At 39.5% G+C, this 16,658-nt stretch overlaps 2 protein-coding genes and 1 long non-coding RNA gene across 6 annotated transcripts in view; 1 reads left to right on the forward strand and 2 right to left on the reverse strand.

Annotated features, from left to right (window-relative positions):
* Window positions 1–3,204: 3,204 nt before the first annotated feature.
* Window positions 3,205–8,252, reverse strand: PTP4A1 (protein tyrosine phosphatase 4A1). The gene is made up of 5 exons (XM_036998372.2): window positions 8,067–8,252; window positions 6,793–6,885; window positions 6,326–6,456; window positions 5,316–5,390; window positions 3,205–4,594 (listed from the first exon to the last, which is right to left on the reverse strand). Exons 1-5 carry the CDS (start codon window positions 8,169–8,171, stop codon window positions 4,477–4,479), a joined length of 522 nt encoding a protein of 173 aa, XP_036854267.1. The 5' UTR covers window positions 8,172–8,252; the 3' UTR covers window positions 3,205–4,476.
* LOC140846704 (uncharacterized) lies at window positions 8,190–11,970 on the reverse strand. The gene is made up of 2 exons (XM_073224276.1): window positions 11,932–11,970; window positions 8,190–8,614 (listed from the first exon to the last, which is right to left on the reverse strand). Exons 1-2 carry the CDS (start codon window positions 11,968–11,970, stop codon window positions 8,519–8,521), a joined length of 135 nt encoding a protein of 44 aa, XP_073080377.1. The 3' UTR covers window positions 8,190–8,518.
* Window positions 11,971–12,559: 589 nt separating this feature from the next.
* The window catches only part of LOC140846705 (uncharacterized), a 111,729-nt gene continuing 107,630 nt past the window's right edge, over window positions 12,560–16,658 (forward strand). For all 4 annotated transcript variants that reach the window (XR_012126099.1, XR_012126098.1, XR_012126096.1 and 1 more), the window contains exon 1: window positions 12,560–13,209. This is a non-coding gene — a long non-coding RNA (uncharacterized lncRNA). The remainder of the gene's footprint in view (window positions 13,210–16,658) is intronic.

The raw sequence follows: 16,658 nt of genomic DNA on the forward strand, positions 1-16,658 counted from the left end.
CTTTGTGATCAAAGTGTGTAAGTAATCACCGAAATGCATGCTGTTGTTTATCTCGCTAATTTGTTGGAGAACCTGAACTTTACTCCCCTCCCCGTCAACCCTGATTCACTAAACTGAAACTGAACGAGCTGTTTCTCATTAGTGTCGATTCTTCTATTGCCCAATAGTCATTTGTGAGAAAAGTGTTCCAGTTGTGCAGGATATTTTGTTTTCCACTCTTTACTATTCTCCCTTCCTCTCTGTGTCCAAAGGGCTGATCTGTACAGAATAGAGGTTCCTTTGCCCCGTTTTCCTCGGAGGGTCACAGGTTCTGTGGCCGTCCTTTCCGTTTAGCTGTTCCCTCGTTTCCTTACCTGCTCCGCCTCCCTTGTTTCTTCAGGACTGGAGACATTGACAATTCTGCATCCTCTCTTGTTGGTTTTCCTCTATTAAATATTTCTCTATTCCCCACTAGGAGTGTACCCTCTATTTCCTTCTGGGACACTGATTTATACAATGGTTAAATATTATATTGCCCTCTTGGAAAAACTGAAAATTCACATTAGTGTATTAAAGGCTCTAAATAATAAAGCAGTAAATAATATCTAAATTAAGCCCAGTTTTTGCCAAGTTATTTAATTATGGCACCATTTTTCTAATATATCTAAGAACATCCCTGGAGTACATTGGATTATAAAATTCCTTACCTTAAAATATACAAAGCCAAATTTAATGGTTTATAGTCTTGATGACTAAAGGTAACCATTATAAATATCTACAATCGTTCTGTGTTCTGTGTGAAACATGATGGCCTAAAGGTCCACTGAGGCATGTAAGCCTAAGGCTGTTAGTCACAGCACTGCCGTGTCCCAAATGGCTGTGCTTTTTGAATTGTTTAGTTTTTTATAATCCAAGTTTTTTAATATCAGATTGACAAGTATACCTTACCCACGTGCTCTGCATCTTACTTATCACTCTAGTCTGTCAGGAAACTCAAGTACCAAAGCTGCTAAAATTGTGTCTAAAGTAAGGTTAAATAAGCTTAAATAAACACCTATGATTCCCTCATAAGAACACAATTCATAGCCTAAACTTTGTGACGTCTATTTTGGTTGCATGGAAACTTTATTCCCTTATGCTTGATATTTCAGTTATGCAGGATGTTGCTGCAGATAACTCTTTAAAAATAAATCCACTTTATAATAAACTGGTGTGGTAGTGATTAATGCTTCACAATATATGTCTGGCTTCAAAAAAATACATGATGTGCATGGTAGCATTTCCTGTGAAGTGGCGGTGTAAACAGTTCTGCCCAGTGAGTCGAACTTAAGTGTTTTCTTGGTCATCAACTTAGGCATCTGAAACACTTCAAAACCCTACTTGCCTTTTGTCACAACTAGCAGTGTCCTACAGAGTTGATGTTCCTTCACCTTGGGTCTCTGTTAGAATACCGAACTTAAGTGAGAAATAAATCTTAAGTTTCAGGGTTGGTTATTTCTGCAGTATACCTTAGCCTATCCTGATTTAATTTAAAAAGGTTTTTCTGCAAAAATAGAAAAGGGTTCAATCTAAACATAATTTACAAAATCACACAGTATTTATGAAGCACATTTTAAGACTACCCCAGGCAGAAGTTCAAGAACTCACCTAAAAGCTTTGGAAACTGTTTAAAAACTGGTCAGGCATATATAGTCAGTTTTTGGTGTACTGTAGTCACATATGTCTGAATCCCTGCATTTTGCCACTCATCAGCTACTCACCTAACTGGAGGCTCAAATCCCTTATAAAACTGGGGCAGTTTCCTTAATAATAAGGGTAGTAAAATTCTTAATGGTAGCTATCATAATAGCTGTATTGACTGGCTTGTCTGGCAGTATACAGTTGACAGGGTTAGGAGTGACAACTGCCTGTGAAGTTTAAAATCCACTTATCTTTTGACTCCCCAAAAACTTATACTAATAGCCTACTGTTGACTGGAAGCCTTAATGATAAACAATCAACACAATTTGTGCATGCATTATATACTCTTAGAATAGAGTGAGCTGATCTTCAAATTGCACAAATCTCCAAGAAATTTCCCAATATATTGAGAAACCTGCACTGCTCAAACCTGTGTTAAGGGTCAATTTTTGTCAAACTATAGAATTACTGTTAATTTTTCCATTCATAATTTAACATGGCTTAATTGAAGCCTTTGCTTTCCTTCTGAGATTCTGCTTAGGTTAGGTACCCCAAACATGCAGAAATTGTGTCAGACACTTTTAAATCACTTTCATATTCAATTTAAATGTAAGGATGGGTGTGTGTATATACACATATTGCATATGTATGTACATATACATGTGTATTTTTTTAAACTTATACTTTAAAAACTCGACTACAAGAGTTGCAGTCAACTCGGCCTTGACCGAGTGCACATGCAAAGAAACCTACACTTTTCTTTGAAAATTGCACTGCGTTAAACTCCAGTAGAAAGCATTCTCATAGGAAAAGGGCTGGGGTACTCATTGGTGACCAAAATCTGGTAAAACCATCTTTTATGTTCTCTGCCACTCTTAATGCCTGGAAACCAATAGACATTTGTCAGATGAGCAGAATGGCATCTTAGAACCCAGAGACTGACATTCTGAGGCTAAACTGGTGCGCACCTAGGCTGGGTACTTCTAGGCATGGAGCTGTGTGACGGTGTGGGAACAGAGCACTATCCTCGGAAAAGGGGCATTAGAAATTAGGAGATGATAATGAATGAAGGTTGCAGAGGAGTATTTCAGATCATTGAGACACTTAACGTTTATGAAGCCCTCATGTGCCAAATACATAGGTTCACATTATTTTCAAAATGTATAAAGGTATGTAATTATTTAAATTTGCAAATGAGAAAACTGGGCCTCACAAGTTAAACTGCCCCAAACCAGTTATTATTCGGTGCAACTCAGCTTCAAATCAAATCAAGCTTTTCCTCTCCTATATTATTTCTTCTCAGGATAGTACGTTGGTTCAAAATTATCTGTATCTTTAAAAAGGAAACTTAAAATGGAAAGTTCTTTTAATATTAAGCAGTTCTCATGACCCTAAGCAATTCTGTCTATAAGCTTACTAAAATGCTGACTTCATTTAATCCTTTGTTAAATAAATGAAGACACTTCAAATGGCACTAAGTATAATTCATTCATACTGTTTTCTACAAAATAAGTTTACTTTAAGTAAAACAATTTCAATGATAAATGCACTTCATTATTTATTTAGATGTTTAAGCTTTCGCACTAGATTTTTACAAGCTGGTGAACACTGACAAATTATTTCTCCCACAGAACTATAACCACACATTCCCAGACAGTATAAATATATGGTTGAACTAACATTAATACACATCACCATTTTATCAATTACATAATAAAACAAATTATCAAGTATCCAAATATTAAGTTACACAGCTCAAAAGGCATATAAAATATTAGATGTCTGCTCAATTCATTAGCAGAAACCCACTCCTTTTTTTTTCTTTTTTGCAAGAGAGGTTGGGAAGAGAAGGGGAAAAGATCACACTTCAAACAAAAGTAAGTTGGTAAACAACTTTAGATAAGTATGAAAAAAAACTACAAGATTTTGGAAATTTTATGATTAAGAATTGTTTTAGCTACAATAACAAAGCATCTCTACCTTTTAAAAAAATATTCACTAAATTAAAGAGCATATTCTACATAATCTGCACAAGACAAAGGCAACATTTTACTAAAAATACTTAATAGCCTCCTCCCATCCTTTTTTCAGGCCCTCCCTGTAAGTTGCACCCCAAAGTGCAAACACTAAAATTAACTGTAAGGCTTTTTTTGTCTGGAGACATTAAAGACATGTGCTTCTGTATGATGTAGATTCTCAAAATGGAGGTTTTCCATAACAGCACAAAATATTTGGAGAAAGACAATCACTGTAAGACTTGGTTTAAAAAAAAAGTTGAGCAAACCTGATGAACATTGGTACAAATGTGGGAGATGTAAACATAAAGTGAGCAGGCAAATAACCATATAGGCCCTATTTTCTATGTTTGAAATGACTTAAGGAATAAACCACATAAGGTCCAGAGTGTTCATAGTTCCTGGGATTTTAGTTCTGTATGATACTAAAAATATACAAGTATTGTGCTGGGTATTTTGGCACCTAATCTTTCTAAATTTCTTATATTGACAGGATTCTGGCATGGGAATAAATTTAAAGACATAACTCAATGCTGCATGATTTCAGGAAAGGTCAAGTGGTATAAATGCTAAGCACATCTTAAATGCTGAACAGCAAGAATGTTTTGCTAAATGTCCAAATAGGCTGACTGTAACCCACAGAGGTTGCAATTGTCAAGCTTGTGGCCTGGTAAAACTCTTTTCAAGATTCCTATGCAAGCTTCATTAGACTTATTCACCAAGCCAACATGTTGGCTAATATGTATGACAAGTTCCTTTCTCAAGTTCCACATCCAAGGCAATGATAGCAAGCACCCCAGTTTTACTGAATGCAACAGTTGTTTCTATGACCATTGGAGTCTTTGAAGCGCAGCCGCATTTTAGGACGATATTTTTCTAGATAAAGAAGTTGCTTGCTGTTAAAAGCTCCACGCCGCTTTCTGGAAGGTAAGAACAAAAGATGAAGTAATTAAAAGCAAAATCCCTCTATATTAACATTTATTATGCCATGGGCAGTTACTACCTCTTGTGGCAGTGTACCTTTTGATTATTACAGTGACTTAATGAACAGGCATACATGTGTAAATGGAAAAAGGGTAGTAAAAAAGTTAACCTTGTAAATCTTTTGCATGGCAGTTACAATAGTCCAAATTTATGATTCTGTTTATATGAGGGCCAAGAGAAGACAAAACTAATTTATGGTAATAGAAGTTAGATAAATGTTATCTCTGGTGGCAGCAAAGATGACAATAAAAAGTATAAAGAGCACTTTTTGGAGTGACCTGAATATTCCATCTATCTATTGCGTGGTTATTTCATTTGGTTAACCTCAACCACCTTACCTTTGAGACCTATGCATTTTTACTGTATATTAACTATAATATATACCTCAGTAAAAATAAACAAAAGAAACATGTTCAATCAAGAACTTCAAGTAAAATGATAGTTCAAAGTATTACTGCATTAGAACCTTGTAGTATGAGCACATACATGGAATGTAAAAAAGGAGATCAGATCTTTATTTCCTGGTTTTAATGCTATCTTAAAATGAACAAAATGGTCACATGGGCTGTTGGGAAAAAGTTGTTTTCATAGTAACATAATTAAACTGACACAAAGAAATGAAAAATGATGCAAAGGAAAAGAAAATTAAATACTTACTGTCTTATGAACTGTACTGCATCTTCGTATTTCATCCCACCTTCAATTAATGCCAGGGCAACAAGCACTGGAGCTCTAGTAAGGCAAGAATTTCGGTAATCATTTTTTTCAAAATCAAATCCTAGAAAATTCAATACTCCACCCCCTAATCCACAAGTACTATTATTCACACTTTCTGTGTAATATGTATAGTAAATGTTGATGTTAAGAATGTTAAAATAATAAAGTATCAATATTTGCATATCAAACTCAGGTTTTTATCCAAAACGAAAAATGAACTATGCCCTTAACTATTACAAATAAGTCTAATAATCTAAAAGCTGAATCTTTTATTATTAGAGGGCAACCACGAAAAACTTAAGGGAGAGGGTAAATCTTGATAAATTCAGACAATTTTTTCCTGAATTCTAAGCAGTAATAAATACTTTCCACTTCAAAAAAAGATTTGTTCTGAAATGTCATGAACCCCTTTCCTGAAGATCCTCTGGAAAATTTTGCCTTCTTTTATTATCAGTGAGATTATGACACAGTTGCACTACTCCAGGGCTGCTCATTTTACTCTTCGCCACTAGAACAGGACAACTCTATTTGGTGGTGGGGGTGGAAGGTGGTGGTTTACAAATCTGGACATGCAGTATTTTGGCATCATTGAGTACCAAGTTGCTACTGAGTCAGAATCTCCAGATCAAGAACACTATGTAATGCAAACGACCTCATTGACAATTCATCATTTTCTTCCCATGAGTTTGGACAATGATTCCAAGACCACTGACATAATCTAGGATACACGATTAATTCTTTAAGTAATTTTGCCCACAGACAAGTGTAAATTACAGCTTTATTATTTGTTAGTTCCAGCTGTATGGAATACATTGTTCTGTTTAATTTCTAATTTAGTTTAGCAAGTAACTTAACATACAAAGTGATAACTGAGTCTTTGCTGGAGTCAAAATCACATTTTTCTAAAATTAAGACTAATATCATTAAATGGACTTAAGAAATTACCTTACCTTCCGAGGCCTGCAACACAATGAACAGCAATGCAAGAACCAGGTTCCTCACGAAACTTAATTTTCACAAGACTTAACCAGTCATCAACTATCTGGTTGGATGGTGGTGCACCATCATCAAATGGCCAATCCTAAATCAAGAGTATGTAAATATTTTAGATTTTAACTATAAATACTGTACAAATAATTCTAAATTTCTAACACCTAAATGTTTTCAACAGCATTTTAACATGCATAAATGTTTTATGAAACCCCACTGTCAATGAAATGCAAATAAATGCTGAATCTTTATATATAAAGCTCCTTTACTACTTTCAAACCTCTGCTTAGCTTTCACCCTTATTTGGAAATTAAGATATTGGATAATTTTGTCACAACTTTAATGATTAAGCCTTTGGAAATAGGTGGTTTATCTGAATAAATGTTTGTAGCACACTGTCAAATATGTAGGACTATTAAATACTTACAAGAACATGTATGCCTTCTTTCTCCACAAGAGTAGTGTCGTAAGTTGCTTCACATACTCTTACTATTGTAGTAACTCCATACTTCTTGAGTTCCTGGATAAAACATACATAAAGAAACATTTAGTGTGGTCTTTATTAACCACATCACAACGGTTTGCCATTTGTCATTCTGATATCTCTGCTAGATATTGCTAACAAAAAATCATGGAATGAATAATATAACCTGTATGTTTAACAGACAAGGGTACTCTTGTTCTAAATAATATTACAATGGCACAAAAGGAAGACGGAATGTTAAATATCACATACATTTCTAGTTAAGTAGTTTAAAAAAAAAATCTGTGGCCTGTCATATACTAGAGTTGCTTATAGTCGTAGCTATATTGGCTAGATAGAGATGGAGCATTAACAAAGAAGATTAGAAGAAATTCAGAGATAAATGAATCACTCCTGACTCTAAGTAATCTTGAGTCAAGTAAACTTGACTCAATTATAATTATTAACTCCTTCAACTTCTGTTCATTCGCAGTACACAATGAGTAATTTAGAGCCTTAAAAGTAGACTCAAGGATTCTAAAATACCCCAAAATACAGTGTTTAAAAAACTCTACCCCACTTAACACTACAGGCTTTATGTCCCATATTGTATTATGACAAATAACTAATAGCATTCAAAAAAATACATAAATGGTAATCAAAAATAAAAGTATATTCTTATGATCTGGGAGGGCTTTTTATTGTTTCTGAGCATCTATAGATATTTATAAAATAAAATGTGCAGGCATCCAAATAAATTATTTAGGATTATATTCCTTTTATTCAAAAGAGGAAGGCAGTGACAACAGTTTCGGATATCTAGCAACTAACAAGTAGAATTAATAGTTGAAAATTGGGTTCTAAGGTTCATATGGGGTTTAAGACAGAAACTAAGCTTGGTTTATGGTATTAGTGATTATGCTAAGCAGATATATGAACAATTCCTATGTGGCAGCCTTTCTCCTTACAAGTGAGAGCTATGCTGTTACACTTGTCCACATATAAATTTAAACAAACTTCGATAAATGGACTAGATCTTATAAATTCAAATTAACCAAGTACATGTCCTTGAAATGTATAAAATAATTTACTTCTAACCTAAAGAAGATACTGGTTATTTCATTTCTGGGAATTGAAACTGCAGATATACCATCTCAAATTTTCCAAAATATTAGGTTGATAAAAGCCCCCTATTTAAACTACAATTAATTAAAGACATTAAGAAGCAGCAAACCTACCTCTATGAATTTGTTTAAGGTCGCATTGGTTGGGTTGTGTGTAATAAGAAATCTCATATTCTTGTATGTGACTTCCACAGGAGCTGGGCGGTTCATTCGAGCCATGTCAATTTAGTTTAAAAAAAACTCAATAGGGTTATAAAACAATTTAAAAATTGAATACAGAAATGATGCAAAGAAACTGAGTCTACTTCAGTATACTCCACTTGAAATGCTCAGTGCTTTGAGTATGAAGTTGGGAGAAATGGGAAATGAAATGAACCTCCTAACAAGAAGCAGCAATTCTTCAATCCAGTAATACTGAGGCAATAGAAAGGAAGTGCACTGAGGTTTACCCCATCCAGGTCAGAACTCTTGTAAAATGCTCTGTGGATTTCAATTCAACACTTCTGTGTCCAGGTTAACCACTCTTACAGGGGCTTCTTGGTGGAGTAGTAATGAATTTCTACAGTTCACTTGTCTGCATAGAGGTCGTGCTGTGCCTGGCAGTAATCTCCACTGCCCTTCAGAAACTCCATAAATGTGTGACCAAGAACACCACAGAACTGCTGTTAAGAAGAAAAAGAGAGAGAGAGAAAAAAAGTTGTTTTCCTATTCAAAAGGAACACGTTATGCTTTACATAAGTACCAACAATCTTTTCAAATTTGGGGTCCGAGTCACCTTTTCAACTTTTCAAGAGTGAGCAAAATTACATCAATAAAACAAAATCCAAGATTAAATTGAAATTACTCATCTACTAAAAAGGCCCCACAAGGAATTGCACTGTTACATTTGGTGAATATCCCTTATACATATTCTTCTATTATTCCTTTTAACAGTTTTTTTCTAACTGATAAAATATTTTTACATACTTCATGAAAACAAGCTATTAGTCCTTGCAGAATTTACTTCCTCTTCCAAAGATTTAACCAATATATTCTTAAGAGGAAAAAAAGTGGTTTTCAAAATGCTGCCATAGAAACTGTACCTCATTTGATTCTCAACTTACTAATTTATCATTCCCTTTTAACAGATTTTCCTCATCTGAATCTTAATTTACTGTGTGAAGTATTATATAGATGTCATGTTTATAAATTCAAAAAGTTCCCATTTGTAAGTATAAGATATTCATAATTTTTTACTCTATGATAATACTTCATTCCAAAAACAAAATTTCACTTATCTAGCCGGTATCAATCAATCAATCAATCAATCTTTGACTCAAATTGCCCTTAAGGAACAGGATCAGTTTTATGCCAGTATCAAACATTAAGTGAATATTCATAGTGTTATTTTCAGAATATGTACAGAAAAAGTATAGATGTTAATGTCTGGCTTCTTCCAAGCAGTGTATAAGGACATACTTGGGAGTAAAGGGAGAACTGAGAAATAGTAATAGCAGATTGCCAAGAGCACCAAGTGCCAGCCACTGCCCCAGACACTTTGTATGTATGGTATTAATATGCTCAAGGGTGAACTACCAAATTAAATAACAAATGTTAACAAAATGTTCCATCAGTTCTCTTTGCTTAAATTTAAGCATTTAAAAAGGTTTAAAATTAAACTCAAACTATGTGCTCCTATTTTCATTTCACATCTTTAAATAGAGTCCCACACAAGCTACCATTTCTGTAATTACTCTAGAAATCATTCATACATATGGAGATCTAAGCAGATCACAGAAAACATCAAGTCAAAAACCAAGTTCATTTCATCTGTCAAAACAAAGGTACTGGCCTCAATAGCCATTTCTTAAAAGGTTGTCCTAAAAGGGAGGTGATTTTCGATTATTCCAAATTTGTTCATATGAGCCCTCAGAGGTTGCTAGTTCATCTACTTCATAGCTGGGTTAAAAAATGAGTTAGGTACATCATCATTGAAGACTTCACTCTATTACAGCAACACAGACTAATGTGGAAATAATTTCCAGAAATTATCATAGTGGACTATACTTTCACCTCAAATTCTGTATGTTACTCCCTTACTTCCCTAGAATAAAAAGCGTATCCTGGCACTTTCCCGATGATATACAATGAAAGTCATCTGTAAAGCTGTTAAGGACAGTGACACGTATCTCAGTATTCTGACTTCCAAGTACAGTACTATTTTTTTTCAACTAAAAGCCCACTCATGAGAGTATTTCACACCACTACTTCCATATTTAACAGCTAAAATTTCTGTGGCAGCCGAATCTGTCCATATCCCTTCATGTAAGCAGTTTCATCAGGAAGGAGAGAAAGCAATATAGAAATAATTCATTTAGTGAACTGGTTATCTTTGCTGAGTGGAGCCACCCAGTGGCTGGGGGAGACTTCTACCAGAGCAGCAGTAATCCCTAACCTAACATCATCTGGTTAGTCCAAGACATCCCCCCATTCCCAATTTCTTTGTCACAGAAAAAACTACCCACCGAAAGCCAATTTGGAAAGACCAAGGAATTCGCCCCCCCACCCAAATGCTCAGGTGCAGATAATCACAATAATGTATACATGGGGGAAAAGCAATTTCGGTGCATTAACTTAAATCGGTTTGTCAGCCTCAGCGTCAAGGCAACATCTGCATAGCTGCTTTGTCAAACGGCTTGTTGGGAGTGCTTGTTCCGCATCTACCTACATCTTAGGGAATCCATCTAGTGTACAGCACGTGTAAATTGCTGCTTCCTTTGGGAAATGATGTAGCTTTTGTATTTTTTGATTTACTGCCACCAAACAAAACTCATGCAAAAAGTAACAGGAAGCACTGCCTCCGAATCTGGATCCCAAGTAGATCAACAGTGCAAAGAACAACTCAATCCTCGAACACTAGAGGCTTCCACGGGCAAAAGGTAAACCTCGGAATCCTGGCTCTGGTTGGCTACTGTTGCTACAAGCCACCACAAGGCAACACCACATCACACCAAGGATTTCAGGAGTTCCGAATAGCCCCCGATTCAAAGGCGCCACCCAGAGTCATTCCAAGACTGGCAGGGGAAATGCCTGCTGGCGCCCGGCTGGGGACTCCTCAGCTGCAGGACAACAGGAGCCCTGGCGGTTTCCAAGGCGCTCAGACCCGGGCCATTTCTCCACCGACTTGTCCCAGAGACAGGACAAGACTAGACTTGTTCTCATTATCCAGAGCCCGAAGTGGGGCGTTCAATCTGGAACAGCTCGAATTACCAGGTGGAGCCTAGGGAGCAGGGCGGGGCAGGGAGTCGGTCTCCGCACCCAGCCGAGCCCCGCGTCGGCCGCCGCTCGGCGCCCGCGGCTCCGGGACCCGCCTGCGGCGCCCCTTGTCCGCGCCGCAATCACGGGTTCGCGCCGCACCTTCGGTCAGGAGCGGATGCCGAGGCCATTTTGTTGGAGGCGCGGGCCCCGACCCCGGAGAAGGGGAGTGGACGCCCCAGGCTCCTGTTCCGCGCGGCCGCCTCCCGGGAGACCGTTACCAGCCCCGCCGGGCCTGCCGGCACACCGCCGCCGCCGCGCCCGCTCCGCATCCGGCGCCGCAGTGACACGCGCAGCCCTCGCCCCACCCCGGGCCACGTCTCCAGCTCCCCGGGCGGGCCGCGCGCGTTCGGCCGAACAAAGGGGCCTGGGACGCCGCGGGGCCCGTAGGCGCGCCGGCCGGAGGGCCGAGGGCGGAGGCGGCGATCACAAAGCGGCTTTTGTGCCGCCCCGCCCGGCCCGCTGCGGCGGCCGAGGCGCCTCCGCCCGCCCGCACCGCCCCCACCTCCGCAGGCACTAGGAAGCCGGTGCCTCTGGCGGCCGCCCGCCGCACCGCAGCCCCAGGGCCGTGGCCCGCCCGGGGCGCCGGGGAGAGGACGCCGGGTTCCGAACAAAGGCGCCGCTGGAGATGGGGGGGCGGTCGCGGAAACCCCGCTCGAGAGGCGGCGGAGCGACGGATACTCACAGGAATATGTTTACTCATTGAAGATTGTGGCCTAATCATACAGTCGGTCCCGAGGCGGCGGCGACACAGGCGGTGGCGGCGGCGGCTGCAGGGCAGGGGGCAGCGGTGGTCGTCGCGGGGCGGCGGCGGCTGTACAGGCGGCGGCGGGGGCACCAGACTCTACCATGCAGTGAGCGGCTCCGAGGAGAGCGCGTCGCCGAGCCGGCCCGCAGTCGACGGAGCCAATGCGCGCGCCGAGGCGCTCTTGCGTCACAAGCCCTCCTCTTTATAGCCGGCGCGACGTGCAAACCCCCAGCCGCCAATCGCGGCCGGGCCTGAGGCGGACGCCGCCGAGCGGGGGCGAAGGCCCGCCCCCCGCGGACGTCACGGCGCGGCGGCCGCCGCCGGTGTGAACCGGTTGATGAATGGAGAAGCGCGGGAGTGGGAGCGTCTCCCGGGCAGGGGAGGGCCGGGCCGAGTGGGGCCCGCGGGAGGACGACGCCTGAGGTGGGCCGGGATGAGAGCGGGCGAGGGTTCCGGTCTCCCGACTGGAGGGACTCACGCGGAGGAGGGCACGCATGTCACGTGGGAGGCTTGAAGTTTGCCCCAAACTTAAAACGCAATCCCTTCAGCGCAGGAACCGGGTCTCAGCCCCGACCCTGTTCTCTTCCGCCTTAAGTCAAACCGCAGTCGCCTTTGCCAGGGTTTACCTTGGCACCTGCGCCCCTACGATCTCTGTCATCAAATAACATTAATGTCGCACGACCGCTGTGCCCCATGACTCAACACCTTGAATGTCACGGCCTTATGCTCGGACCAGGTGAACGCTTGTCGCTGGGGGCACTTTCCAGCGGGGAGAGACGTGTCTTCGCGAACTTAATCCTATGGAAGACCGGAGACTGTCCTGGGATGCGCACAGGCCCTTCTTTGCTCGGATTATCTTTCCTGGTCCCGCCTCCACACTACATACGCGGGCCGCCGCCGTTGGCTCAGTTGTGGGATTTCGAAATCACATGCATCCTTTGTACTACTGCTCACTTAGTGTGTTGTCACAGATAATGAAAGGTTAGTCACTGCTAAAAAGGAAGCGTTTTAAAAAATTAATCTTCGGTTGTGTCACGGGCTGATGTGATTCCTTGCGTCAAAGCTAAAGCTCTCCTTTTCTGTTTATTTTCAGTCCTGTTGTTCCACTGTCTTCGTAATCTAGGTCATTAAGAAGTAAAATCTTATTACGAGCTGTTATTGCTACGCAAGGGCAACTCTATCGTTTGTAATCGGAAAACCCTTTCTCTGCTTTCTGTAAGTAGTGAACAGGACTTTTACCTGCTTTGAAGAACTCCATTTTCTGCTAACACTGAGGCTTTTTGTTTGCTGTTTTCACTGAGCAGTAGATTGGAGAGGACTTTAAGGATCAGATTGTTTGCTGGGGCAGAATACTTAGTTGCTTAGGATTTATTAGAGACTGTGGATGAATTGAGAAACTGCATGCAGTTATTCAACTTTCTTAAAAGCATACTTTGTAAACTTTTTTTTTTCAAAGGGTCAGGTTTTTACAGAAACAAAAGTCAGTTATCTTCATTTTAAAGAGAGTGCTCACCTAGGAAACTTTGGAAATGCATCAAAATCACGGCAAACTAAAGACTTGAGAAACATATTATGCCCCTTCACAGATAAACTACAAAAGGAACAAAGATTTAAAAAGTTTTAAGTCCTAAAAAACTATAGGAGGATTTAAAAGAAAAATCTTGGCATGAGAGGGGCCTTTCTAAATAGGTCAGGAACTCAAGTCTCAAAGAAAAAAACAGATTTCATTATATAAAAATTAGAAACTTCTTTATGGCAAAAGACTTAGGACAAAGTTAAAATATGAAGGTTTCACTGGGAGAAAATATTGGCAATGTATCCTGGGCAGAATTAACATCATAGTGAATAAAAAGCTTGCCCAATGTACACAATAGTGTAATTAAAAAATACATTTTCAGTCAGCTACTTTCACCCCAAAAGCTGGCCACAACAATGATACTAATTGGAATAGTGAAAGTTTTTCATGCAATGACTTCTCAAAAAATGAATTTGTTGGTACAAGATATAAATTCAACAAATGGTAGGCAGAGCCAAATCACTATTAGCCAGTTTTCTTGTGGAAATTTTTTGTGGATACAAATTGTGGGTTTTGTGATCCACAGATCCTGTAATTACCATAAGCAGGGCTGATGTGAAGTATCTAGTCAGTTCTCATCAAGCTCTAAAAGCTGGGCTCAAACCCACCAGCGAACTAATCAGCTTCCAGAGGTCTTAGCCTTGTTCTGCTCTGTAAAGGAGAGTTCATGGATAATAAACTGGAGAAAACTAGCTATGGAGAGAAAGGATGGGCTTTAAACAATATATAAATGTGGTCTTTCTGCCCAGCTTACTAAATTCTCTCAGGGTATTCAAGGGGCTGCCACTGTGGCAGCTGCAGTGTTTATATGTGTCCGGTACCATTGTGGTCACAGCCGCGCTGAGGGTTTCTGCTCTACTGAGCCCAGTGGTTTTAAACTGCTCATTCTTGGAGAACAGTAGTTAATCCCGACATTGGTCAAGAGACTCCTGTGGTCTGGGGAGTCATGAACCTCTACAGATTTGCATTTGCAACATCAGCACTGGTGCTTCATAGCGGACGGTCTCCAGACAGAGCCCACAGGCTTCCAAATAGTAGTCCAGATACTCAGAGGTAAGAGAAAAAAAACCTCTGAAAGCCATTGCTTACTCTAACCTCCAGAAGAAGCCCTAGGATGGAAGACTTCTCCTGACAGACAAGATGCCCAGCTGTATTACTTTTCTCACCAAAATGTGTCCTGGCGCTTATCATGGTAGGCAGGACTTTTCATCAGCAAATTCAAAATGCAAAAGTAAACAGCTGGGAGATAAAAAAGTCTCCGAGAGCCTTATGAAGATCTTTGTGGAAGATGAAACACTACAGAAGACAGTGTAAATCAGCAAATCCTGATGATGAAGAACAGAAATACTTAAAAGGGTAGCAGATCTAGTAAATACTGAATCATTTCAGTTAAAACAGATACATAAAAGGAATGGAGGATTTCATCCCTTTCAATTTCCTCAGCTTGACTAAGGCTATGAATGGTCAGTTGGGGCTATGAAGAAGCCTGTTAAGAAAAAACATTCAACATAGTAAGAGTATTGCCGCTGCAGTGATAGATCAAATGTGACCGTGAACCCAGAAAAAAAACATGAGATTGAGTGATATGTTAAATATACTTAATAGAGGCAAATAACTTACGGGGTGTCTGGATACTAGTGCAGAGGATGATCTTAAATATCTTCCCATGTTTGAGAAGTGTCCTAAAAATTCAGGGATACAATTAGGGCTTCTGTCAACATTATAAAAGTTTATTCTCCTTTTGCTGTTATAGAACAGCCTATTTTACATCCAAAGTTAATCTTGTGTGATTATAAAAATGTTTAAAAATGCAGAGTATACTTAAATTTCTGTGCACATATAATTGTATGAAATGTTTAAAGCATGCTGTTAAAAAGTGACTTGTCTTCCCTGAAGGCATCAATTTAAAGTTTTATCAAGTCTTTTTTCATATCTATTAAAACTATTTTATTAAGAATAGCTGATGTATAACATATTAGTTTCAGGTCTATGACACAATGACTCAACATTTGTATGTATTGTGAAATAATTACCGTCCACGTTTACTCAACATCCATCCCCATACATAGTCACAATTTTTTTTTGTGCTGAGGATATCAAGTCTCTAATAATTTGATGAATAATAAAAAGCACACAGCAGTGCTACATCATCATTTCTGTGGGAGTTTTAGATGTAGGTATCTCCAACAAGCAATTAAGCTTGTCACAACAAGCCTTTCAAGGACAAAGTCCATAGGCCAACTTATGTCAGACATGGAAGCTGTGAGCTATGTGTGCAGGTGGGTTCTAAAGATGTATATATCTTTAAATTAATGAATCCCATTTATCAGAAATAAAACATTTTACTGTCATCAAACCCAGTCAGAAGTAATGTTTTCTCTGTAAAACTGATTAAGACAGTTTTCAAAAACTTTAAAAAACTGTCTATTTTAAGAAAGAATTCTCTTTAGTTAAACTCTGTTATGTTCATTTTCTCCCCCTTTACTTTTCATGACTAATTTTAATCACCTTAAACATAAAACCTGAAAATTTCTTAGGTAAGTCTTCTATTCAGGTGAAAATGTCATGTCAGAAACCCTACCACTTAATGTAGTGAGCATTTACTTCTGTGGAGCTCCAGTGTGCATACTGTGACTTGATGGACAGATTAGTCAAAAGAGTATTTCCCTTCGCATACTGGAAGGAACTGTTTCCTTGGGACACCAAGTAGAGGACTTACAAATTTATAATAATTCATAGCGTTTTCTTAGCATGCCATTATTATGGCTGATTCACATGCTGGTACCTGGAGGAATCTAGTTTGAGAAAATTCTTATTTTTAGTGATCTTGGAAAAACTTTTTTCTGCTCTTCTAAAGTTTGAATAAAAATCATTTGGAAATTGGAAACTGGGAGGGCCACAGTCTCCAGGTAATTGTTTGCAACATGTTGAATTATGCCACTCTGAAGCGAGGAAAAAATAGCTTAGGAAAGGAGAATTTAATCTGGCCAGAGAAAGGGAATGGAGTATAAATAAATTTTAAAGGTTGGTTATGCATGCTATGGCAAAGCTGTCACTTGACAGGTTTAATTTACAGAGTTGGCATTTA

The sequence above is a fragment of the Manis javanica genome, chromosome 16 (genome assembly GCF_040802235.1).
Source record: "Manis javanica isolate MJ-LG chromosome 16, MJ_LKY, whole genome shotgun sequence".
Taxonomy (NCBI): domain Eukaryota; kingdom Metazoa; phylum Chordata; class Mammalia; order Pholidota; family Manidae; genus Manis; species Manis javanica.

Bases quoted from the DNA above. Each gene is read 5' to 3' on its own strand.
- PTP4A1 (XM_036998372.2), bottom strand. From the start codon at position 8,171: ATGGCTCGAATGAACCGCCCAGCTCCTGTGGAAGTCACATACAAGAAT. The intron at 6,457-6,792 runs GTAAGTATTTAA...CTCTTGATTTAG, and splicing joins AAGAAGGCATACATGTTCTT to GATTGGCCATTTGATGATGG. The intron at 4,595-5,315 runs GTAAGTATTTAA...CTTACCTTCCAG, and splicing joins GCAGTACAGTTCATAAGACA to AAAGCGGCGTGGAGCTTTTA.
- LOC140846704 (XM_073224276.1), bottom strand. From the start codon at position 11,970: ATGATTAGGCCACAATCTTCAATGAGTAAACATATTCCT. The intron at 8,615-11,931 runs GTGAGTATCCGT...TCTTCTTAACAG, and splicing joins CAATGAGTAAACATATTCCT to CAGTTCTGTGGTGTTCTTGG.